The following is a 24,734-nucleotide window of genomic DNA, read 5'->3' as shown; positions in this document are numbered from 1 at the left end:
TGAACTATACTGGTTAAGTAGTCACACCACACAAAAGCCCATAGAATTCCTTTTATTAGATTAAATCACAACACAGGGAGAAGTGCAGCCATGTCATCAGGGACACAATACATGCTACAAAAGAACTCTTGTACACGTTTTGCCTTTTGCTTTTGTATTTGGTATCCTGGTAGCCACAACCGTACTAAGAGAGTTTGGAATCATGTAAAAAAGTTCCAGTTAGAAACTGATGCGGGCGCTGCTGAGGGACGACACTACACTGGACTGGCGCAATCGGTCTTCTCGCAATGCTGTCGTGTCTCGGGATCTCTCCTTGCTCTCGCCTCCCCCAAACTCTCCAAAAGCACGGCCAAACTCGGGCTGAAGCGAGGCTAAGGCCCGGTGTTGAACCGCAGGTGGTACCACGCTGAACTCCTTCTACATTCAGCCTCTGCCTGTGTAAGATGTGTGTGAGGGGGAGTAAAAAAGTACAAAAAGATGGGGCTGATTGATTAAGGGAGGAATACCCGGAGGTTCAAGGGTGGGCGAATCATCAAAACCTACTAAAAACATGGCTTCACAGTACAGACTGTCCTCGGCTAGTTATACAGGAGGAGGAGAGGGGGGAAAAAAAACGCCACTCGATGCCCCTTTCACCACATAACGTTCATTTAGTTCCCCTGAAAAAGAAAAAGGCTAAAAAAAATAAAAAATAAATAAATAAATAAATGTTGCGTGGGCCTTGTTTGTCTCTCTGCGTGACTCCTCGGTGAAACCTTCAGGGTCGACCAGTCATTGATATGCAACTCGCAGGCTAATTGGGGAGGGACTAAATAGGGTTGCAAAGATCACAACCAGGTTTGACAGCAGAACACTGGAGCTCTCTATGAGGAAAGCAGGGAGAACTGAGGGGAACGTTTGATCTCAGTAGTCTGACCATTTGTTTTTAAGTGTATCTCCTTTCGTTCTAATCTCACTGAATACTGAACTGCTCCACATTTGCGAACTTTACCATTTGGGTTATCATAGTGTTAAGGAGGAGAGAGGCGTGCAGGCAGGCGGTTTGAGGGGGGAGGGAATAGACTACAGCTAATCTAGGAGGAAACATGCTCCCACAGCGAAAGTGGTCAGAAGAAAAAAAATGAGGAAAAAACGACAGATCACGAAAAAGTGCATCGCATATGACGAAATCTGTATTTGATTATTCTTTCTTTTTTTTTTCTTTTTTTTTTAAAAGAAATCTTTCCTCCCTCTGGTGTCTCAGCGCTGCTTCGATAAGGCTTTCTGCTGTCCGCGATAGCAAGATGCAAAAGTGAGGAGATTCATTTTTTCCTTTGTTTTCTTTAAGGCAGAACCTAAAGGCATGCAAATAAACTACGCTTACGTTTTATTTTTATTTATTTTTTTAAACTTTTTTTTTTTGTCACTGACTGACAGAACAAGCAAAGTTCCAGAAGGGGGCGCTGGATGGCAGGATCCACCTGGCCTACAGAGTTCAACACGACGACAGTTCGAGCGTCTTTGTCGGAAGCAGGTAACTTTGTCGGGGGGAATTTGGTTCTCGGTTTGATGGAACACACACGGCTAGCGTCAGTAAACTCGGAACGATAAACAGAGCGGCAAATTCAACACGGCACATCACCGATGCGCAAGCTCCAGTTGGATGAAGGTGTACGGAGAGTGGTTTGCACACTTCACATTTTGGCAGTTGATCAATATTTATTTATTTTTTTTTTAAATATATCATCATATTTATCTCTCTCTCTCTCAATATATATATATATATTTAAATAATGTGTGCAAGGTGTTATGTCTCAAGTGGTGTGTGTGTATGTGTGTGTGTGTGTGTGTGTGTGTGTGTGTGTTCATGTACTTACTGTGTGAGTGTGCACCCCGCTTTGTTATTTGTATGCTGCATGTACATCTTTTTTTCTTTTAATTTATAGCAAATAACATTCTCATGCACACGAGTGTTTCAAACACAGAAGCAGATCCATTGAAAGGTAGTCCAAGCATATTGTTATTATTATCATTATTATTATCATAATTAGATTATTAATTTTCTTTTTTCTTCTTCTCAGTGGAAATAGCTGCAAACTGAATGGAACATGAAATTCTTTCTGTGCAGTCAGTGGCGGCTGGTCTGGCGCAGCGCTGCCCCCTTCTGGCTTATTTCTGGAGGTCGCACTGCAGCAGTAGTACGATGGACGGGTCGCCCTTGGCCGCCTCCTTGAACTCCTCCAGCGAGATCTGGTCGTCGTTGTTCTTGTCCATCTTGGAGAAGATCTTGTCCACCCTCTGCTGTGGCGTCAGGCCGTCCTCGTTCATCTTCATCATGATGACGGTGCCCACCATCTTGTAGATGGCCTGCGCGGGAGGGAGAGGGGGGAGGGGAGGGGAGAGCGGTTGGTGAGAAGAAAGAAGAATTTCCCGCCAGTCACAAACAGAACTGGGTGTAGTTTTAGCCGGCGTCCCCGCCCTCTTTCTCCATGAACGACGGTGATTGGTCTGGTCATGATCTGACTGGCTGAAAATGACCCTAAAACCGCCTTCTGTTCTGAGTCTTTCCAAACACGTGGAAGCTCAGAGAAAGCGCCTGCGTTAGCGGGAATCCAAAACCCAGCATTTTAGATGGAGGCTGTAAACGGAAGGCTAAATATGCTGCATTCTAGAAATCAGTAGGTTTTTTTTTTCATAATTTATGTCCACTGGATTCCTCAATTAATAATAAAAAATGTAAAGGTGGTAGAATATGGGGCCTTTATTGCACGAATGGTTTCTAAAACCTTGCTTATGCCCGCCTCTGCACAACTGACTGTCTTTTGCACATCTGCTCTCATTTGCTTGTATATGGATTGACTTGAATGTTTCATGTAATAACTATAATTACTGCATAGTTTATATTATTATATTTTAGTGTTGCAACAGAGTAGTTTCTCAATATGGGAACAATAAAGTACATCTAATCTCTTCTCTTCTGCTGCCATCTGACAGCTGGATCACCTCAAAGCTCCTCAGCTCTCACCTTTTGCTGCCTCAAGTTTTATTTTTGCTTTTTTTTAATCTGTCAGCCCAGTGCAGAACAATCTGCAATAATCGCTCTGATCACAGCCGCCGCCTCAAGTTTCACATTTGTTGGTTTTTCAACATCCTCCTCGGAACAGAATGTGAACGAGCCGTCTTTACACGCCTCCTCGCTTGGCTCGAGCTGGTAATTATCAATATTATTTTAATATTCTATATTTGCTGAAGGTGAACCAACGGCTCGGCGTCGCTTGCTGAGAGCGCGTCAGACCGTCGTTTCGCTCGCGCCTGAACGTTTCCCCACAGGAGACGGTTCCATCGAGAGAGGAAACAAACGGCGATGCTCCTCAGTTCACAGCAACGATCGCGAGCAGGAAGTGATCAGCGAGGATCGGACCCAGTGCATCCGGCTCTGCTCTGATCCGATCCTCGCCTGTTTATTGCTGCCGTCGTCCCCGCTGAAGAGTAATTAGCGTTCCCCCGTGTCCCACAAAACGATGCTCTCACACTTATTAACAACGTTTGAAAAAAAATCTAAATCTTCTATCTCCTTGTGAGTCGTGCTACAATTAAAAGGCTGAGAAGCCGTGAGGGACTGGATCACTCGGCTGCCAGACTGCTGAAAAAAAAAAAAAAAAACTTTAATTATTTCCCTTTTTGTGGAAAATGTTCTTTTCATTGTTAAGGGATTTTTGAGAAGAGCCTCTCGTGTCTATGAAATGGCGCCGATCTTCTAAACACAGCGGCGCGATGAATCATTTCATCTCCTTTGAAGCGATACCTCGATAATCTCCAGCATCTCCACCCGCGTGATCTTGCCGTCGCCGTCCAGGTCGTACATGTTGAAGGCCCAGTTGAGCTTCTGCTCAAAGCTGCCCCGCGATGTGATGGAGAGCGCGCAGATGAACTCCCTGAAGTCGATGGTGCCGTCGCCGTTCTTGTCGAAGGTGCGGAAGGCGTGCTGGGCGAACTTGGAGGCGTCGCCGTAAGGGAAGAACTGCAGGAGAGCGGGAGGGAGCAGGAAACACAGGGTGATGCAACCATCCAGACGTCTAAAGCAAAAAGCGTGTTGTGCATATAACATAGGAGAAGAGGGAAGCTCGGCATAAACATGGGATCGCTGTACGCGTTCATCGAGGAAGGAGCCTACAGAAGCCATTTGCAAATTGGATGCCTGTTAAAATAAGAGTGAAGCAAACAGCACTTTAGCTGTTGTTTAGTTTGGTTGTGTAGTTGTAGTTCAAATCAGAAATTTTCCAAAATGGTTTTGCAAAAATAATTCAGCCATGAAATTTCAGCGATCCGGTTTGCTTTGGAAGGTCACTGAAAACAGATGGCCATCAGAATGACAGGGAAAGTGTTTCCATATATTAGCATAAATCAATAGAAACTCATTTACTGCAGTAATTATGTGAGCTTGTTTCCAGTTCTTCTACAGTGTCTTTGTGGGGAAAAAAAACTTTTGCAGTCTTTGCAGATTATTTAAGTCTGCAGGGGTAAATGTGTTTTAGGGTTCATATATTCATAGGTACTGTATATAATTAAAAAATACATAAAAACAGCTGAAAAATACTTTGCAGAGCCTGAGATCTTAAAGTAGCTCGGAGCTCTGTTGCATCTTCTCCAAAGTTAAACTCCACAAAGTCTTGGCGGAGGAAATCAAAGAGGTCTCGCACAAAATGTTTCCCTTTGATGCGATTCTGCCAACCAATCGGAGGATTAACGGGGCAAAAGAGCGGCGCAGTGCGGAGCAACAGCCAGGATGTTGATGATCAAATAACTGCTCTATTCTTTTATCCCTATATCTGTATATTAACCCCCCCCTGCACCCAGAAAAAGCAGGTCGAGGATGTGTTTTCTCAAATCTGAGTTGTGGGCGTGTGTCGGGGTGAAACCTGCGGCTCCCCGCACGTGTCTGGGCAGCAGTCTGGGCCCTGCAGGTCCTAAGAACACGTTGCATGTACACAAGACCAGAGTTTAATGCGGTAACCCTGCAGAGGACCAACGTCCCCCTCCCAGCTGAGCTCAACGCGGTCCATTGACTGTGAAGCCAGCAGGGGGCAGCAAGAAGCCGGACGAGTCATTATAGAAGCGACCCGTGGCGCATTCATTCCACTGATGATGCTCAGTGGAGTGCGGCCGCTCTCCCGGGAGCCGCAGGAACATTCATGTTTCCCTCTGGCTGGGTGGCTGCACAGTTTGTGTGTCTGCTGTGACTCAAGCGACGGCGCAGGGATGTTCACAATGGTCAGAAATAGACATTGGAGATCCTCATGATGGTAAAACAATATTGGAATAAAATGGAGCAGAAACTCCACTTAAATGAAAAGAAAAGAAGATATAAGCGGTTGCCAAGGGGTAGGAAGTCGTTAATAAATGGGTAATAAGTAATAAAAAAAAAAAAACGTTGATCACAAAAAAGGAGAGAGAACATATTTGTGGACCAAACGTGTTCTGCTTCGATAACAGCGGCTGAAACCCCGAGGAACAACTTTGAGAGCAGTTGGTTTAAAAATAAGAAGCAAAAAACAAAAAAATTCTGCCACAATTTCATGCTGAGAACAAAAATCCAAAGCACGTGTACTTTAGTTTCAGGCAGTCTGAGGACGGCTCCGTGCTGTGTCCTTGCCCCCGTGTGCCGGCAGACCCTGGATGAAAGAACAGGGACGAAGCCCAGAGCCTGCAGGCACCGCAGGGGTGGTGGTGATGGTGGTGGGGTGGGTGGGGGGGGGCAGACCCAACTTTTGTGGGAGGGGCTGAGCAGCAGGAGAGAACTCTGATTCCACTCAGTCCAGTTTGCAGAACAGCCGCAAAAAGAATCCTTAATGTGACGAACCAGGTGGAATATTTCACGACTGGAAGACTTGATGAGTGCTCCAGTCATGGAAGCCCACCATCGCCCCATCAACCCACCAGTCAAGTGTGTTGGATCCGCCCTCTGAGGCCACCTTGTTTTCGTCTACTTCAAAACCTGTTGGTAGGTCCAACAAAGCGACCAGTTTTAGCAGCAGGCTGCAAACAGAGGGCTCAAATTTGTGTCTTTGAATATAAGAATTTTTGAGAAAAAATGAAAAGTCTTGGTCTTGTCTTGGTCTCAAACCCAAAATGTCTTGATCTGGTCTCGATACTCTCCAGTCTTGATAATGCCTCGGTCTCGGACGGTGCGATCTTGACTACAACACTCGGCCGCTCTGCAGTGTCGGTGGCCATTTCAATAAATTTATTTTATTTCTAAATCCACGTCCTAAAGTGCCCCGTCTGCTCAGGAGAAGCCGAAGTAATTCAACAAGGCAGTCAGATTCCCCTTGGGACGGAGGAGCGAAACCACCTTTAACGCTTTTTTTTCTGCCTGAGCTGCTTCCTTGGAGCCGCAGCTTCGGCCTCGGCGAGCGTGGACGACTGGGAGGACGAAGCAAAGTCCTCGGGGATGGATGGGAGTCAGTGGAGGAGGGATGCTGAGGATGAAGATGAAGACGGGGCGGGGGGCACTGCAGCTCCTCCACATTGTAACTGGTTATGAAACACTTTGAGGGAGGCAGGAAGGGAAGACGGGGGACAGACAGCAGCGGAAAGTGGGGCAGGACGACGAGAGCGTGAGACGAGCGGATGGTCGATGGCAACCAACACAGGGGCGACGTGTAAAAAGTGCGCCCCTTCCTCCTCCCCCCGCCGTGAAATCTTCCTCCTCCTCCTTCTCCGGTGATGGGCTCCTCTTCTGCCTTCACGGCTGTTTGATGAGGCTGTTAGGACGAGGCCAGCATCAAAGGACGGGCCGAGAGCCAGGCGGAGCGACAGGCAGGCAGGCAGGCACAGCTGGCATGTTAGAGGCTAATGTCGAGCCTGTGTGTGTGTGTGTGTGTGTGTGTGTGTGTGTGTGTGTGTGTGTGTGTGTGTGTGTGTGTGTGTGACAAAGCCACGACACACACACGCTGACCCACAACATGCTGCTGTTAAATGGAAGATTAAAGGCCCCGTAATCAGCCTGCAAAACTGGCAACTGTCCTCTCCACCCTATGAAAAAAAAGAGGCGAGGCCGAGAGAGAGAGAGAGAGAGAGTGGCAGATGATGAAGACGCCAAGTGAGGAGGGCGAGAGAGGGGGAGAGAAAGAGAGAGAGGCGGATGATGAAGATGCCAATTGAGGAAGGCGACTGAGAGAGACAGAGAGACAGAGGGAGTGAGAGAGAGAGAGAGAGGGAGAGGAAGTGGCGCTCTCTCACTCGAAGGCCATTTCCCAGAAGCTCAGGGCAGAGCAGCGAGCGGCTGCAGGAGTCGTGAAGCAGAGCGGATGAATAATCCGGCCGCCGACAGGCAGAATAGAGGCGGCGCGTCGGTGACAAAACGACAAATGACTCACGCTTTTAAATTAAAAAGAGAGAGAAGAGAGACAGAGAGCGAGGGAGTGAGAGAGAGAGAGAGAGAGAGAGAGAGAGAGAGAGAGAGAGAGAGAGGGGAAAAAAAGGGAAGTTGGGCGACAGCGGGGCCTCGACTGGCCGTCGGCTCTTCACACGGAAGCTGAGCTGCTCCGACATCTTGCAGCTCAGAAGCTCCCAGCGGAGGAGGAGCTCAGCAGGATTTATCGACGACTGCCGCAGCGAGTGCAGCTCGCATTGACACAAACTGGCGGAGAGGTGGAAGATTTCTTTGAAATCATCATAGTAATCATAATCATAACATTTCAGGAATGAATAGAAGCCCAGCAGCAGCGGCGGCCGTTGAGAGGCCCTGCAGCAGGAAGATGGAGACGCTCTTCGGCTCCATTTGGCCTGATTGAATTTGGCCCCTTTTCATTCGATCTGCTGATTGTTTTATCAGTTAATTAATTTGTCACATCTGAGCAGACAGTAGCAGGAGGATTACGCCCTCATTTATTAGATTCTATCGGCAGCCGACGACGCACCTCTTTAAGAGGGCGAGCTTCTCCCCCTTACGCCCGCAGTCGTGCTACTTTAATCTGGATCATTTCATCTGGATGAGCTGCAGGTGTCTGGACGACGACCTCGGCCAAAGACCAAGGCTTCAGTGCAGTGTAGCTGCAGCAGCTCAGTGGCCAAGCACAAAAGCAGAAGCAGCACATCAGATATGAGAACGGACTGAAACCGAGCAGCAGCCCATTAATATTTGCACTCGGCTTTTTCTCCGAAAACCACCACAAGAAGGTCGTCGTCTCTCCGGGCTGCAGGGGGGCCCTCACACACACACACACACACACACACACACACACACACACACACATGAATGTTATCAACCACACGGTGCAGCTTCGCCGCCGGCGACCCATCACCTGACCAGGTTTTTCGGGTCACACCGGGGCTGGAATTTGCCCTTCGACTCATTTTGCTGTCCCCCCCTCCCCTTCCCCCCCCGTTAGTCATGGCGGAAACAAATAAATAAATACATACGTAAACAAACAACGAAATATCGTCTTTTTAATGTTGTGCTTTGCCTCACGTCCTCCGCTTCCTGTCACTCTGCAGCAGCGCTAGAGGGCTCCGTAAATAACGCCTTATGTTTCGTGCAACCCCGCCCCTCCCCTCCCCCACCCGCCATCATCCCACCGCTTACGTTGTCATAAGCAGTCAAAGCCTATTTGGGGAAAAACACGCGAGTTGGACGGCGGCGGATGCTGTGTAAAAAAAAACCTTCCTCAGGGAGAACTGAGGGAGAGAGAGAGAGAGAATACATGCATTATCCATTGCTGCAGTATTTACATGGAATGTGTATGCACGCATGTGTGTGTGTGTGTGTGTGTGTGTAAAACCAAGATCGGTCCCGTGTGTGTTCTTACGTAAAGCCTCTGTGACACGGCAGGCAGCGGGAGGAACTTAGCCAGCACGCTGCTACCAAGCCCCTGGGGGGGTGTGCACGGATACACGCACGCATGCACACACACACACACACACACACACACACACACACACACACACACACATGCACACACACACACCTCCCACTTCTGTAAAAATGCATTTTTAATTACCCTCCCGTTCCTCTCCGTTACATCACTGCACCCGGAGCGACACAAGTCATTTGTCCCCGAGAAAATCTTTTTAACGGCGGACGGCCGCCATCCTGCTGCAGCTCCCTGGCTGCTGGCTGGAAACACAGCGTTCTGTCACACACAACGGCTACTACGCCACACTGCGTCAATGCCAGTTTGTCCAACTGAACGGCGCAGTTCACCGACAGACGATTCGTCTTTTCAAGCGTCCTGGTAAAGAAGTGCTTGGCCAGCGTGTTTCCTCTACTTCTCCTCAAACTGCTGCGATGCGAAGCGCCGATGCGGCCCGAAACTAAACATCGACCCATCGGCGGCAGCAGAAGTTACTTTTATTGATATAATCCGGATTAGCACCTTTACAAGGTTTCTAAAAACTTTCTCTAATGCGCGGATTATGTTTTCATTTGGAGGTGGGCGTGGTTAATCCCCAAACAGGGCGTGCAAGCAGCAGCTTTTCAAGTGGTTATTAAGTTCAAGACAATCCCCCCCCCCAAATACTCAACTAGACGAGAAGAACAGCAACATTGCAGGAGTGCAGTGAGCCGTAAATGGTGTCACACTGATGCAGGAGAGGCAGAGCCGAGCAGAAAGCAGACTGTGTGACCCGCAGATCAGGTGAAGGTCTGCAAGTCTGAACTCTGCTCTCTGGAGATGAGCACCAAGGAAGTCTAGAAAAAGGAGCCACTTGATCCAAACAAACTCAACCACGGAGCAACGAGGTCACGATGAGTCTCAAGGAAAGCAAAAACGGGACGCGGCCAGCGGAGACCCTCGACACCGCGCTCCACTTTGAGTCATTAATGCGTTGTTCAGGAATCCGCCGCCGCCGGCTTATTCCTCGAAAGTCAACACGCTTGTGATTTAAGGGGAATCTGGAGCGGACCCGTCCCTGACCCCTGTTTATCTGTGGTTACAAAACACCCGTCTGGCCGCCCCGCCCGACGCCTCACTGACAGCACGACAGCAGATGGCACTATTGAGCACACAGAAGCATTTAAAGCCTCAGGGGAAGGTGAGGAGAGGAATTTTTAGGAGGGAATGAGGATAAAGCCTGCGCAAAATCGGATTAAAACGCAATAATAACTCCCATCAATGACCTGGTTCAGAATCGCCTGCAGGATGGAAACAACCTAAAATTAAATATTTCCTCAATGAGAAACTTCAAAACTGCTGCAGCACTCCGCTCCACTCCACTCCGGTTGCTGTTATTTCTTCTGCCGCTTTCTTCTTCTGGTGTGAGATTCTAAAGCAGAGCCAAGCGGGGCAGCAGGCGGAGTGACTCACTGCTGGCTGCCAGGTCTGGCAGGTAGATCTGAGGGCAACCCTCTGCCGCTCATGACGCAGCTCTTTGAAGCATTAGGACAGGATACTGTTCAGAACCCCCCACCCCCCCCCAAAAAAACAACAACAAAAAAACCCAAAAAAACAGGAGTTGCTTTATCTCCTCTTTCCAGTGGCGCGTCCTGAAAATGGCCAGTGGCTGGTTAAGTGCTCGGCCAGATAAAGCCGTAGCAGCTTTTGCACTTTGAAGCAATCCTTTAAGAAAAAAAGACAGGCTTATAATTGGCCTGGGAGCCTCTTCTACAGCAGCGGGCCAAAAGACCAGAGAGGCAGAAAAGGGGGTTGATGGAGGTAATTGGAGAAGTGAGATGAGAAAATAGGAGACGTCGTACAAACAACCAAATGAGCATTTTCTTCTCCAGGCTTTCTGTTTCTAACAGCTTCTCCATAAAAAAAAAAAAAAAAAAAAGGTCTCTGTTGAGAAATTCTTCACTGGGGGAAATTTGCACACAAACGTTTGTACAACTGGGGAACTGAAACAATAGCTGCGCTTCCACGACTCCTAGAATTGCGCACAACCTAAATATGGCAATAAAAAACTGGTCGTGGAAACAGCTGAACTGGGAAAAACCTCTCAAACATGGCTGAAAGGTTTCGACGCTCTCATGAGGACGTATCCACATAGAGGTATAACGCAAAAGTGTAATGAAAAGACCTTTTTCGCTTTTACACATCAGTGTAACGTAAAAACAAATAGATATGAAAAAATACTGAAATAATGTTGCATCGTTGCCCAGTTCCAGCGTTGATATTTTAGCCCGTTTATTCAAATTCAGGACCTGCAGTTGTTGGCAGTTCAGCTAATCCCAAACTGAGATGTAAACAGGCTTGTTGACCCACTTTGGCTGCTTTAATGCTGCAAGCGAGATGAGTTCGATGCTACGACTTATGAAAACTATTTAATAAGGGCATTTATGCACAGCGTGCTGCATCCGCGTACGTCCATTAAATAGGAGGAAAAAAAACGAAGGCAACGCTTTGCTTGACGCGACAAGAGAAATCTTCCCCCGCCAAGTCTTGAGATGCAAGGAAGCGGCCGAGCAGCGGGAGGGGCAGCGGCAGAAAACCAGGCCCCCCTAACCTAATAACGCCCTCCTCCAAGGCATTAGCATCTGGGGAGAAAAGGGCCACTCTGTTGATTAAGGGGACCTATTTTAAAAGGCACTCTGGCAAAGGCAAGACGTCCCGGCTCGACCTTGCGTGCTGCGTTCAAATGCAGGGACGACACCAAAACATAACTCATGCAGCTGATGAGCCAGATGTAGCTGCCGCGAGCTGCGTTTCCATTACAGTTTTTCGCAGAATAAAAGCAATATTTCTCAAATTTCGACAGAAGTACAATTTGTGATTTTTAGCCATATTTGAGAGCTTTTTCCAAGTTTAGCCGTTTCCATGACCAGTTTATTATTGCGATATTTAGGTTTTGTGCAATTTTAGGCGTCATGGAAACGCAGCTTCTGTGTGCACAAGGGAAGCTGATTGGTTCTGGAATCCATAGACAATTCAGACTATTTTTTATGAGACTTCTTCGGAGAGCTCACGTGCACAGCTGCTTTCTTGCTGTATTGATTTTTCAACCTGCATTCTGCCTTAATTGTCCCGCTGCAACACAATATTTGCATGCGCGTCCCACAACGCAGTGCAATCTTGTCTGTGCGCCACATAAAAACATGAAAAATGCACCCGCCGAATTCCTGCTTACCCTGCCTGTCTCCAGCAGCTTGAAGGTCAAAGGTCAGGGCTCGCGAGGGGAGTCAGGATCGTTCTCACGGCTGAGCGGAGACCGACGAAGCAGCGGCGGCAGCGGGTGGAAAACCCTCGTTAAGCAGCTGAAGGTCACACTCTCGCAAGCGACCGACAAGATCTGAGCCTAAAAGCCTGTTGACTCGGCCGTCCAGCCGTGATAACCCATTATCTCTCCGCGGTTCGAGTGGGATTTCTCCCCGGGATATTATCTAGGCTTTCGGCCTCCAGATTACGTCGCGCATCCATGAGGCAACCTCATTTTTCTTTCACTCGAGTGCTGTTTACCGTCCAAGATTGCTCTGTGGCCATTCGGAGGACCAGAACCCCTACAGACCCTGTGCTCACCTCAACTACCTCACTCAACGTCACCCACCTCAACCACCTCAACCACGCCACCCAACCTCACCCACCTCAACCACCTCACCCAACCTCAACCACCTCAACCACCTCACCCAACCTCACCCACCTCATCCAACCTCCCCAACCTCACCCACCTCATCCAACCTCCCCAACCTCAACCACCTCAACCACCTCACCCAACCTCACCCACCTCATCCAACCTCCCCAACCTCACCCACCTCACCCAACCTCCCCAACCTCAACTACCTCACCCACCTCATCCAACCTCACCCAACCTCAACCACCTCACCCAACCTCCCCAACCTCAACCACCTCAACCACGTCACCCAACCTCACCCAACCTCACCCACCTCACCCACCTCATCCAACCTCCCCAACCTCACCCACCTCACCCAACCTCCCCAACCTCAACTACCTCACCCACCTCATCCAACCTCACCCAACCTCAACCACGTCACCCAACCTCACCCATCTCACCCAACCTCCCCAACCTCACCCACCTCATCCAACCTCACCCAACCTCAACCACGTCACCCAACCTCACCCATCTCACCCAACCTCCCCAACCTCACCCACCTCATCCAAACTCACCCACCTCACCCACCTCACCCAACCTCCCCAACCTCACCCACCTCATCCAACCTCACCCACCTCACCCACCTCATCCAAACTCACCCACCTCACCCACCTCACCCAACCTCCCCAACCTCACCCACCTCATCCAACCTCACCCACCTCACCCACCTCACCCAACCTCACCCACCTCACCCAACCTCCCCAACCTCACCCACCTCATCCAACCTCACCCACCTCACCCACCTCATCCAACCTCACCCACCTCACCCACCTCACCCAACCTCCCCAACCTCACCCACCTCATCCAACCTCACCCACCTCACCCAACCTCACCCATCTCACCCAACCTCCCCAACCTCACCCACCTCATCCAACCTCACCCACCTCACCCAACCTCAAGCACCTCACCCAACCTCACCCACCTCATCCAAACTCACCCACCTCATCCAAACTCACCCACCTCATCCAAACTCACCCAACCTCACCCAACCTCACCCACGTCATACACCTCACCCAACCTCATCCACCTCATCCACCTCACCCAACCTCACCCACCTCATACACCTCAACAACCTCCCCCACCTCAGCCAACCTCAACCTCCTCATCCTCCCCCACCTCAATCTTCGCCAACCTCCCCCACCTCGACCTTCGCCAACCTCCCCTACCTCACGATTATTACTCACCTTGCCAACCTCACTCTCCTCACAAATCTCACCAACCTTGTTAACCTCAACCTCACCCACCTCACCGGGTTCGGTCCCACTTCTTAAAGCAACAACAGCACATTTTGACTGAGAGCGTCCCGAGGTGCATGACGACAGACATAGCTGTTTTGTTTTTTTTCCTATCGCAAAACACAATGTGCTTCACAGCACATGCCAGCTGCCATGCGAGGTGCCACCTGTTAACTCAGAAAGGACAGGCACACACTCCCAGGAGAGCAGAGCCAACCGGAGCGTCTTTCTTTCCGGGGGATTCAGGATCTTATCAGAGAATTTAGTCTCCGCACAACCGGCAACCACCAGCTTCACAGGCTCGGCCCCAGTACATGTTTTTTTTTTTTTTTTTAGATTACATGCTGCCTTTCTGGAAGCAAATGAGGAGCGTTACACAACGTCGTTGGCATCAGCTTTGGTTCTCAGCAAGCTCTGGTGCCGCAGTGGCTGTTGGTTTAAAAGGAGGATCAGCCATTCTGACTGATTCCCTGCTGGAGGATATTCCAGTAGGACGACGAAAGAAGAAAAAAGCCAAACATGTCTTGTTATGTGAACATGGTCTCTAAATTGCATATTCGTTTCTTGACAGTCGGGACAAATTCAAGGAGAGGAATTTGTTTCCATGTTTGGGAATCTTATGCGCAATCTTTTCAACGCAAAATTGACTTCTCCCATTTCAAAATATGTGAAAGATTCAACAAAGCATCATCCGTTATAGCAGGAAGCTATTAAGAGTTTTGCACAAAGCTGCAAACAGAGGGCTAATTATGCCTTTTCCTGGAAATCTATAGACGCTTCTGGTTAATTAACCACAAAAGGCGGCTCCAGCGAAGTCTGGCATGAATAAATTAAAGATACAGATAAAGCTGAAACGTTCTGCCGACAGAGACTAATTACTCCATTGTTTATAATACGTTTAAATCGTGACTGCGTTAAAAACTCTAACCATCATGAAACAGACTTTGGCAGGGTGACACACAAGAACTGGTGGAACAAAAAAAGACACATGCAGATGCACATTTAAAAAAAAAAAGAAAAAGTGAAGAGCAATGACACCACACTCGCCTTTAATGAGCCACTGAAAAGGGGGCATGTGTCAGTTGTCATTTGTTACAGCTCATCTCCGATTCAAACACTGTAACAGACTTCCCCCTCTCCCCAACCCCTCCCCCCGGGGGGGGGGGATTAACATCAGCGTTCTGTTTTCACAGTCTGCAGAATACCAAAGTTGGAAGAAAGAAAAAAAAATAAATACAGTTTCCAGAGTCATTGTCAGACTCCACTTCCTGGGTGCTTTCAAATCATTCCATCGGCTGACTGTTGTCTTTTCTCTCCTTTCTTTGTGCAGCATTCATCAGCAGCAACAGCTGGTCCTCTCAAAAGGACGCCACATGCTTGATGGCGTGAAGAACATCCACAGACTCTATCCGACCAACACACCCATCATTCCCCACCACCCCCCCTTCTTCCCTTGGCGACAACCAAGGATCAGCTCTGACACAACCAGGAAGCAGCATTATGGATCTTATGGATCTGGTATCAGTAACGAAGAAAAGGCTTCACGGTGCACCTGACTGGCTTTGGTAGGAATTTAGTTAAGCAGCATGATGTATTGTGTGCTTTGTCTGTAATGGGCTTAGCTGGTAATGAAGAAATTTGATTTGTATTCCTGTAAAACGACACGTTTGTAATACAACGTTTCCAAATTGTCGTTTCATAAAAGACTTTCCGAGGACCACAAAGGGGCTGAGCTCCACTCATTGAAACTGACAGTTTACCTCTCAGACTGACAGTCAAAATCAAAGATCAACTGCGTGACTTTGTTTTCCCAGTAAAAGTGCTTTAAAAAAAACTCGGCTGTCATTGACTTTAACTATTTTTGTTCTTTGGGACTCAGAGTTCTGACTCCTCCTCCCTCCCTCCTGTTTCATCCTTTCAAGCCATCTGATGAAAGGATGTTGGAAATAGCTCAAGCCGCAAGAAGGTGCAGTGTCACAGCTTTCGTACGTCAATCTGCGGCGGCGGCGGCGGCGTCTCCGTCTCATCCGTCGGCTCTTTGTGTCTCCAGCGGTCGGTCGGTCGGAAAGCGGGCAGTGGGCCAGGTGATGCCACCGTCTGTCTGTCCGTCTGGTTACTTGCCCTCTGTCATGTTGACGGGAGGTCCATCTCTGTCTGTCTGTTTGTGGCAGCAATAGTGACTCTCACGGTTACTACTGTAACGACCACACACACACACACACACACACACACACACACACACACACACACACACACACACACACACACACACACAACAGAAAGGCCTTGAGGCCACTGACTGAGACGCAGCAGAGCAGAATGTCTCCACACACTGAAGGCCAGTGTGTGTGTGTGTGTGTGTGTGTGTGTGTGTGTTTGTTTTGTGTGTGTCCTGCTTCACAATGATGCTACTGACGTACAGAAAATGTTCTCCTCTCCAACTAAAGCAACAAAAGGCGGCCGTCAAAATTTTAAAAACATAATTTCTCATCAGTTATGTTTACCCCCGATGATGATGATGATGATGATGATGATGATGGTGATGATGATGATGATGATGATGATGAAGACAATGATGATGATGTCCCGCTGGGATGTTACAAGCTGCTGTTTTTTTTTTTTTTTTTAATTTGCACAGTGAAAAATACACAAAACGCGGCTCCAGCTCATAGACGATTACTCCTTTCGTCTCCCTGAGTGATGTTGAGAGTGGGAGATGCAGAGTTGCTGCATCCAGCAGGTCCAACATATCGACGTCCTGTCTCGTCGCATTGCGCGACGCCGACTGGCACCGGGCCCAACAACAGCGCAAGCGGCTCACTTTGCGTTACTGTCCACCGAGCGGGAAACAGATCACACAACACAACACGTGCCGCCCGGGGTTTTAATTAGGGGAGTGTTTCCCCGAAGTCATCAGTCAGCGGCTGTCTGCGTTCTAATAAACCACCAGGAGGGGTAAAAAAAAAAAAAAAAAAAAAGGAGGCTGAGGTGGCCTTTTTTCTTTTTTGCAAAGAAAAAAAATCTACTGGGAATCCCCCAAAAATCTGCAGGAGGTCAGTTTTAAGGATTTGACCCGGACAGGATTTCTGGCTCTTCAGAGCGAGCTGGGAGAGTAACGGAACAAAGCTGACAAGGATTAAACCCAGTTAAACAAGCAGGGCAAAATTCTTTCCTGGTTCCCGAGTTCTGACTGAGTTCTGAGTTCTGAGAAGATGGTGCAAGCAGAAGAGGTAAAAGATGGGACTTTTCTCATTTTCTGCGAGTTCACAGGCAAGACGGAGATGCATTAGAGTTGGGAAACACTCATAAAGAGATCTGTGCACAATCAGATTGACTCAATTTGTGTGTATGTGAGAAATTCCGAGGTCTAGACTTCATACGTGTTGGGGAATCTTGAGAAAGAATTTGTGGCACGTCATTAGGTTCCTTCCGCAGGGATGTGCGCGAACCCTCAGTGCCCTCGCATGCACGTTAGCACGCAAAGATAGACTTCACCGTCTGTGTGCCACATCCTGGGCTTCCACTCTGAATATCACAGACTGCCCTGAGACATAAACACCTATTATTTCCAGCCGACATGCTACGCTGCCTTCACCATCCTGCTCTTGCATGCCTCTACCCTTTTTAATCCACTCACTTTTCTCTCCCTCTCTCTCCCCCTCTGTCTCTCTACCGTTAACTACCAAAAAAAAAAAGAAAAAAAAAAGGGGTGTTTACCTCGCACAATGGCAGCGGGAATTAAAGCTTGGCGGAGGTCACAGGTGCAGATCTGCGCCAGTGCTGGGAGACGAGGACGGCGCAGGGCTGAGAGCAGGGGAGCGAAGGTCGCGGCGCTCAGGTGTTCCGCTCGGCCGCGCCCCCCCCGCACCGTCGACGCTCTCGCACATCGAGGAAGCACGTTTTCAACATGCGACCTCGTGACTAAAAATCACGCACACTTCCCACTTGGAGACGCACTTTCTCTCGTCACTCCCTCTCTCGTCTCTCTGGTACCCGCTCTGACGCTCTGACGCTCTGACGCTCTGACGCCAGCACACGCGCCTCCATCCCGTCACCATCTTATGACTCTCTTCTGCTCAAGATGCACTTTTTTTTAATTTATTAATATATTTAGACACACACACACACACACACACACACACACACACACACACACACACGCATACAAACACCACAGACAGACGCGCACACATGGTCAGTCTTCACAGGAACAGTGTGTCCTGTTAATGCGAGGTCGCCGCGCACCGCTTTTCCACTTATCAGCCCGCTGGATTTAAATAAAGCTCCGTTACTGATACACTGTTGCCTAGGAACACAATGAGACGCATCAATAATAGGATTTAGGCCAGAGGAGACCCTTCCCTGCCCCCACCCCCACCCCCACCCCGTCACATCAGCCCCATTTGCCTGGCTGCATTTTTGACCGACGCCGTCGTCGTGTGTTGTAGTGACGTCAGTTGATCCTGCAGCCCAGGTTTCTTTTTTTCTTTTTTTGGGGGGGATATTTCATTGTTAAGAATCGAATGCTCGTCAGTCAAATTCGACGGAACGAAGCGGCCACGTCAGCAGCCACAATTCCACCTGTGTCTGGTATTTTTCCATGATTGTTTTTTTTGCTCTTTCCTCCATCTCGCTGTCTCGGCCGACGCACGAGTCGCTGGTGGCATTTAGACAGAGTGCACATCGGTGGCCTCGCTGCCCGGATGTGTCCTCCTGTTGACAGCGCAGACATGTGGACCACCCACTGTTTGGTTTAAGTGCAGTTTCTGGTACCCACTGATGGATAAAAGAATTTCATTGCAATTTCATTGCACAACTCGCCGCAACCCAGTAGAAGAGGACACACTGAGAAAAACCTGACGCGACGCCACGTCTCACCTTGTTTTGTCAATGAATTCATTAAATAATCAATTGAATAAATAATTGAAATATTGAAGAAAATTCAATATTTTATGACATGAATGCAAGTGAGGCCAAATGTCATTAAGGAACATTGCTGACTGTAGTGAAATAGGGAAGCATTAATCAGTTGTGATTGGTAAATTCTGCTTTTAATATCACATTGTGCTATTTTATGGCAATATTCTGACTTCATTAGATTGCTCTCTCTTTCAATGTGCCGTTGTCATTTTTTATATCAATTAATCATTGAATAGATGCACACCCTCCTGTCTGAGGTAATGAGATACGCTAGGCTATGTATTAGCGGGCAAAGATAATCATCTGGGCGCCCTCGATATCTCACTCTCTGCTGGTTTCCTGCCCAGATACGGGAGTGGCCAATGGGAACATGGCAGGATGCCCGCTGAAAAGTCTGGCAGGGTTCATACTGGTTACATAAATCTTTTTTTTTTTCCTTTGGTGACGAATCAGAAAGTATTCATGTGACCCCAGACCATTGCGTGTGACCGAGGGAAAACCTACTGGGAGTTACTGTTCATCCTGGACTCAAGTGAGGCAGCCTTTGTGATTAGCTATCAGAAAAATAACAGCGTGCGACAGCCGAGAAAATTAAAATTGGTTTTATATTTCTGCTGAAGCTGATGTAGATCTACACACACCGATATTTATCTGCTGTTCCACACTGTGAGCGTCAGTATTGCCAATGCACTTTCAAAGGAAAAATGTCCTCACAATAACAGTGGACTTGTATTTGACGCGGATCAATGGCCATTTTTCTTTAAACGTTTTAAGTTGATGAGATTTATCTTCAATTAACACAATTTCAAAAAACGGAAGGGTTCCCAGGCGCTGATTCACGTTTGAAGTTTCCATTTCTTTTCCTTCCGCCTTTCCTTCTCCACTGTTTAACATCTAGTCAGATGCACTTCAAGCTATCTTCACCGCGGGCCTGCAACATCGTATGATGGCAGAACCAGGTGCGTGAATTGGGGTGTGCAGACGGTGTGCGATCCGTCGGGGGGAAGCGAGTGAGTGGAGTCTGACCTTGACGTAGAGCTGCTGGAACTCCTCCAGGTTGAGGCGGCCGGTGGGGCAGTCCTTCAGGAAACCCTTGTACCACTGCTTCAGCTCGTGCTCGTTAAACTCTGTGTTCTTCACCAGGTCCTCCATCACCTCGGGGGTCAACTTGCTGTTCTGTTTCCCCATTTTGCCTGCACAAACACAAACACGTGCGCGCGCGCACACACAAACGCACACACATTAGGCATGTTTCTATTAATGAGTGTCATCATGATGACACTCTGAGGTTATACAATAAAACACCCGGAGGGCAAACAAAGCCAACAGATTGGCAGATTTCTTGGAAATGTTTAAAAGCACCAATACGTGGTTTCAATTCCAAGAAAGAGTTTTGAAATGGATGACAGCTCTTGGACAAGAGCGTCGGGTTGAGGGGCATCGTGCTCCTCCGCTGCGTTTTGCTTCCAGGAGTTCTGTTGGCCAAAATTGACCGTCTGACCTCGGAATTCTTGGTATATTTTGTCGGTGTTTTGTCAAAGCATTGGTACGGTTTCTTAGCTGCATGCTTTTGGATTAAGTGCTGCATTTTCCTTGAGAACTACCCCGCCATACAAGCACTACTCTCTCTATTAAAGCTTGAGTGGAGAATATAACTTCAGTGTGGAGAATTCCCACAGAGTTTTTCCTGGCTCCCTCAGTAAAAGCCACAGAGGCTGCAGCACTGAAGCGAGAACAATTCTTAACTGTTCTTAACCACTCGTAATGTTGAGAAAACAGAACATTAGTGTTTGTAAACACACACTCAGTTTCTTATCTGAGACCAGCTGAGCAAATAATTGATTTTTGCATCTTACAGTTTAGAGCCGGAATCTCTTAGGAACCTTCTCCGAGGAAAGCTCAGTGTAAACATTATTATGTGTGATGGGAGCGGCGAGTGCAGTCTGATGACTGCAACGCTGTGAGGGACATTTCATCAGCCGTGTCGTTATTGTTATACAGCGTTCACGACGACGCCTCCTGGAAACTGGAGGCAGAAGTCTTTATAGGGCAAATGGAAGCTCAGGGTTTCCCCATTGGCTGCATCACGACCCCGTCGCCACCTCCTTATATTGTGAAAATAGTAAATGAAGGGCTCGCACGGGCAAATTCATGTCCGCTGTATCCAAACGTGTGTTCAAATCAAGTGGGCCGACAGCAGCTTGCTTGATTTGATTGTTGATGATTGACAGCGAAAAAAAAAAAAGAGGAGGAGGAGAAGCACATCAGATGGACAGAAAGACTCTGAGAAGCTTCCAGGGATCGTCTGCGGTGCCCCGTGACAATCTGTCACAGATAGAAAAACTTTTCCCCCGAAACCAAAACTGCCGAGTTCAGAGAGCACGGCGGGATTCGTACCACGCCTGCATCGGACCAGCAGGGTCATTAACGGGGCCTTTGCTAAACTGTCTCATAAAACATCCAACAATTTCAAATTAAACGTCCCAGTTAGTTACAACAAGGAAATATAATTTAATTACAGGAAGAAAAAAAAAAACAAGCAATAATTACTTTTTTATTTTAGCTCTTTCGTTTAGCTTTCAGTGAGTGTTTGAGTGAGTCTGTTCTGCTGAAACCAGGCCAGACAGGTTAGCTCATCAACTAACAGAGACAATCAAACGTCATATGGACACATGATGACAAGAAGAAGAAGAAGAAGAAGAAGAAGAAGAAGAAGAAGAAGAAGGAGAAGAAGATTCCGTAGGCTTCAGTGATCAGAGAGGTTCCCCAAGTCAGATAGTTGCAGGGCCTCTTTTCTCTCTCACGACGTACTGTAGGCTGTCAGACATGACGAGCCGAGCCAGAAGAGCGGCTGCGGCTGCGGCGGTAGGCAGATGCGTCTCGGGAGGGATGTCAGCGCAAGACGCACGACAGGCTCGGCGTTATGTCACCAGTTGGCAGCGCGTGCAGGCCGCCGTCTGTTTGCACCAAAAGTAAATAGACGTTGCATTTTTAAAACGCAGCGCACACGCGTGTGCAATATGTTCACGCTTAAGCACACATGTATAATGTATCCCCACTCTGATGAGGAGCGCCGCCTGCGTGCGCGCCCGCAGCGGGTGTCTGTTTGCTCGTGGGACGTCGGAGAATCTTCCAAGTCCCCGAGCTTCAGGAGTCATTAAGAATTGAGCTTAAGTGCTGCATTTCAAGGCGTGTCTGCTGCATTATGGGCATCACTGCCGGCATGTACGGTCGGGCACGACACAGAGAACCTCTGGAGGAATCACTACGTTTTTCTGTATTACAAACACAAACTTGGAGTGAAAAATAATTCACTGACAATGAGCTAATAATAGCTTGCATCGTGATAGAAGTACTACTCAGTCCTCTGCCAGCCTCAATTTACTATCTGTTCAATCTGTACTGAAGCCAGATGGCAGACATTGCATCATTTTACAGGCCGAGTTTCTCGAAGAAGCATCTGCAGTCGCAAACGTTTATGATTATTGTCAAACTATTAACCTGAATAGCATGATTAGATTAAAAATACCAGTAAAAAAATAAAAATTATATCAACAATTTTTTTTAGTTGTTTCTATTTTTGATTGTAAACTGGTATTTATTCAATCCGTTGTATAATTCTGTACAAACACTTATTTGATCCGTTGGATGAGTCGGACAGACACGACACTGTGAATAAAATCTACGTACAAAATACGATGCATCAACTTCTATTCTCTCTGAACAAATTCATCACGAGCGTTGATTTGCAGTTTGCAAGAAGGCACCACTTAAATAAATCACACGTCCCCCGCAGCTCACTCCTCATGAAACCTGTTAATGCACAGCCGAAGTGACGCAAGAAGCAGCGTGGTGGGTTGGAAGCATTTCCAAACATGATGTTCCTTCAATTTTCTTTCTTCAAAGACCAGCTGACAGCTAGTTTTCACAGTAGGAAGACGCATCTTTTACACACTTTTTTTATTTTAATCCTTTCAGAACTTTGCCAAGCAACACCACTGTTTTCACACCGAAACCTTGCACTGCCAACAATTGGTAAAATAACAAGATCGTTATAAACCTTACAGCCTGATAAAACCTTTTTTTTCTCAGCCTACAAATGTGATAATGATCAGATTCTGTCACTTAGAATACATGCATGGGTAGCAGAAAAGAAAGAGGACAAAACGCATTAAGCCTGAGTGCATTCTAGCATTCTTCTGCATACTAATGTGAGGAAAAGGTGACAGACAGTATGCTGCATTGTCTCCAGTTGCCAGTGCATTGTTTTCCCCAGAATAATAAAAGGGACCGACTCCAAGGCAAGACACCCAGGATCAGTCTGCAGTGTATTGCAGAGCGGAGCGCCGCGCTGACACCAGCCCTGAGTCATAGCCCTTTGTCTTCCAGTCCACCTGGGTCCCGTCAGCACCACGCAGAACAGGGAAAAAAAAAAAAAAAAAGCGCACAGCTGTTTCATAAGTGGAGATCAACTCGAAAACGTATTGATAGATGACTAATTTTACGGTCTTTTTAACAATCAGTTGACCTGCCTCTGAGCCAGTCAGAGGAGGCTATTACATAACGCCGTCCCTTCACCATCATTTGCCAACAGGGGGATGACCTTGAGAGGCAGGCTGAGCCCCGGTCAGAGGAACCATCACCAGAGCTGAAAAAACACACTTGGTGGCTCCGATTTAGGTTGATTCCCATTGGATCTTGACGGGGTTTTTTTATCACCCAGAAACGTGTGTAATGTGTGCTCTCACGTGCGTGTGTGCGGATGCATCTGTGTGCATTTTTGCATGTGTGTAGAGGAGGCGGCTTTGGGGCACAATAAGCAACTTGCATGACTGCAGTCGCATTGATTTGCAAAAAAAAAAAAAAAAAAGTAAGCCTCGTGGTGAGTGAGCTCTGGGTGCCAACACCACACCCCCACCTCTTAAGAGCACGCACGCACACACACAGGCACGCACACGGACCCTTCCAGCATCCGCACCGGAGCAAACCCACATTGTGTCTTTGCATATACACATCCTCAATTAAATGAGCAAGACGATTGCACAAAGCAGCCATTTGCACTTTGGGTGTTGATCCAAACCCCCTGTGTGCGCGTTCATGCAATTGTGCACGGAGTACAAAAAAAAACCAAACCCGAGCGAGAGACAAACACACACACACACACACACACACACACACACACACACACACACACACACCAAAAAAAGATGCTGTCAGTTGTCGTGCTCGCATGCACAAACGATCACAGAGAAGTGTATTCAACCAGTGGCTAATCTATGGCGGATAGATTATTTGTGTCACTGCCTTAATCAGCGCCCCACCGTCATTATCATCATAGGCGTCCCGTGAAGCGATCAATTAGGGCTTCTGGAACCGAAATAGACGATAGATAATAAATGACGCGCATCATGCATGTCATGTGCACAATCACTTGTAGTCGACATGCACAAAAAACGAGCTCTCCAGAGCATCCGGTCTGTACTTACCTTAGTAGAGTGTGATGCGTGCGGGAGAAGTCCGGTCTGGGTGTGCGGTCCTCCAAAAAAAAACAAAACAAAAAAAAAACAACAACCAGAGGAGGCGATTGCAGGAAAGAAACAAAGAAAAAACCCGATGGGATTTGTTCCTCTGTCGTGGATATCTGCGGTACGTTGAGCTCTTTTCTGGAGCTTCTGGACTTGTTACAGGTTTACAGGAACGGGGGGAGAAGAGTGAGCCACGACCGACAGTGAGCGGTGCCAGTCCGTGGTGTGATGTTGCTGCTGCTGCTGCTGCGCACTCTGCTGCTGCTAGTTGGCCGGGTGGAAGAGGAGGAGGAGGAGACAGTGATGGAGAAGAGGGTGGAGGGGAATAGTGGGGGGGGGGGAGAAAGCGGCGCATCTTTTCGCTCGCTGCCATTCATTGGGGTGGTACCCCCATGAAAACACGTGAAAGCCTCCAGATAAAACAACACACATAATGTGAATGGACCTCGGTGGATTAATTGCAAATATATATATATATATATATATATATATATATATTATTAAAAAAATAAATAAAAATAAAATAAAA

At 47.9% G+C, this 24,734-nt stretch overlaps 2 protein-coding genes across 2 annotated transcripts in view; both read right to left on the bottom strand.

Annotated features, from left to right (window-relative positions):
- prkrip1 (PRKR interacting protein 1) overlaps window positions 1-3,138 on the bottom strand; it is a 30,849-nt gene extending 27,711 nt beyond the window's left edge. The window contains exon 1 of the mRNA XM_076016792.1: window positions 3,128-3,138. The gene's annotated coding sequence lies outside the window, so the exon portion shown is untranslated. The remainder of the gene's footprint in view (window positions 1-3,127) is intronic.
- On the bottom strand, window positions 38-24,573 carry vsnl1a (visinin-like 1a). The gene is made up of 4 exons (XM_076016793.1): window positions 24,167-24,573; window positions 19,707-19,873; window positions 3,785-4,000; window positions 38-2,346 (listed from the first exon to the last, which is right to left on the bottom strand). The coding sequence occupies exons 2-4, from the start codon at window positions 19,866-19,868 to the stop codon at window positions 2,149-2,151; spliced, it is 576 nt and encodes a 191-aa protein (XP_075872908.1). The 5' UTR covers window positions 19,869-19,873; window positions 24,167-24,573; the 3' UTR covers window positions 38-2,148.
- Window positions 24,574-24,734: the final 161 nt, after the last annotated feature.

Source organism: Nelusetta ayraudi, unplaced genomic scaffold, assembly GCF_046127955.1.
Source record: "Nelusetta ayraudi isolate G7.1 ecotype Tasmania unplaced genomic scaffold, CSIRO-AGI_Nayr_v1 ptg000238l, whole genome shotgun sequence".
Lineage (NCBI taxonomy): Eukaryota > Metazoa > Chordata > Actinopteri > Tetraodontiformes > Monacanthidae > Nelusetta > Nelusetta ayraudi.
The sequence above is the reverse complement of the archived record's forward strand: the minus strand, read 5'-3'. Positions and strand labels throughout refer to the sequence as shown.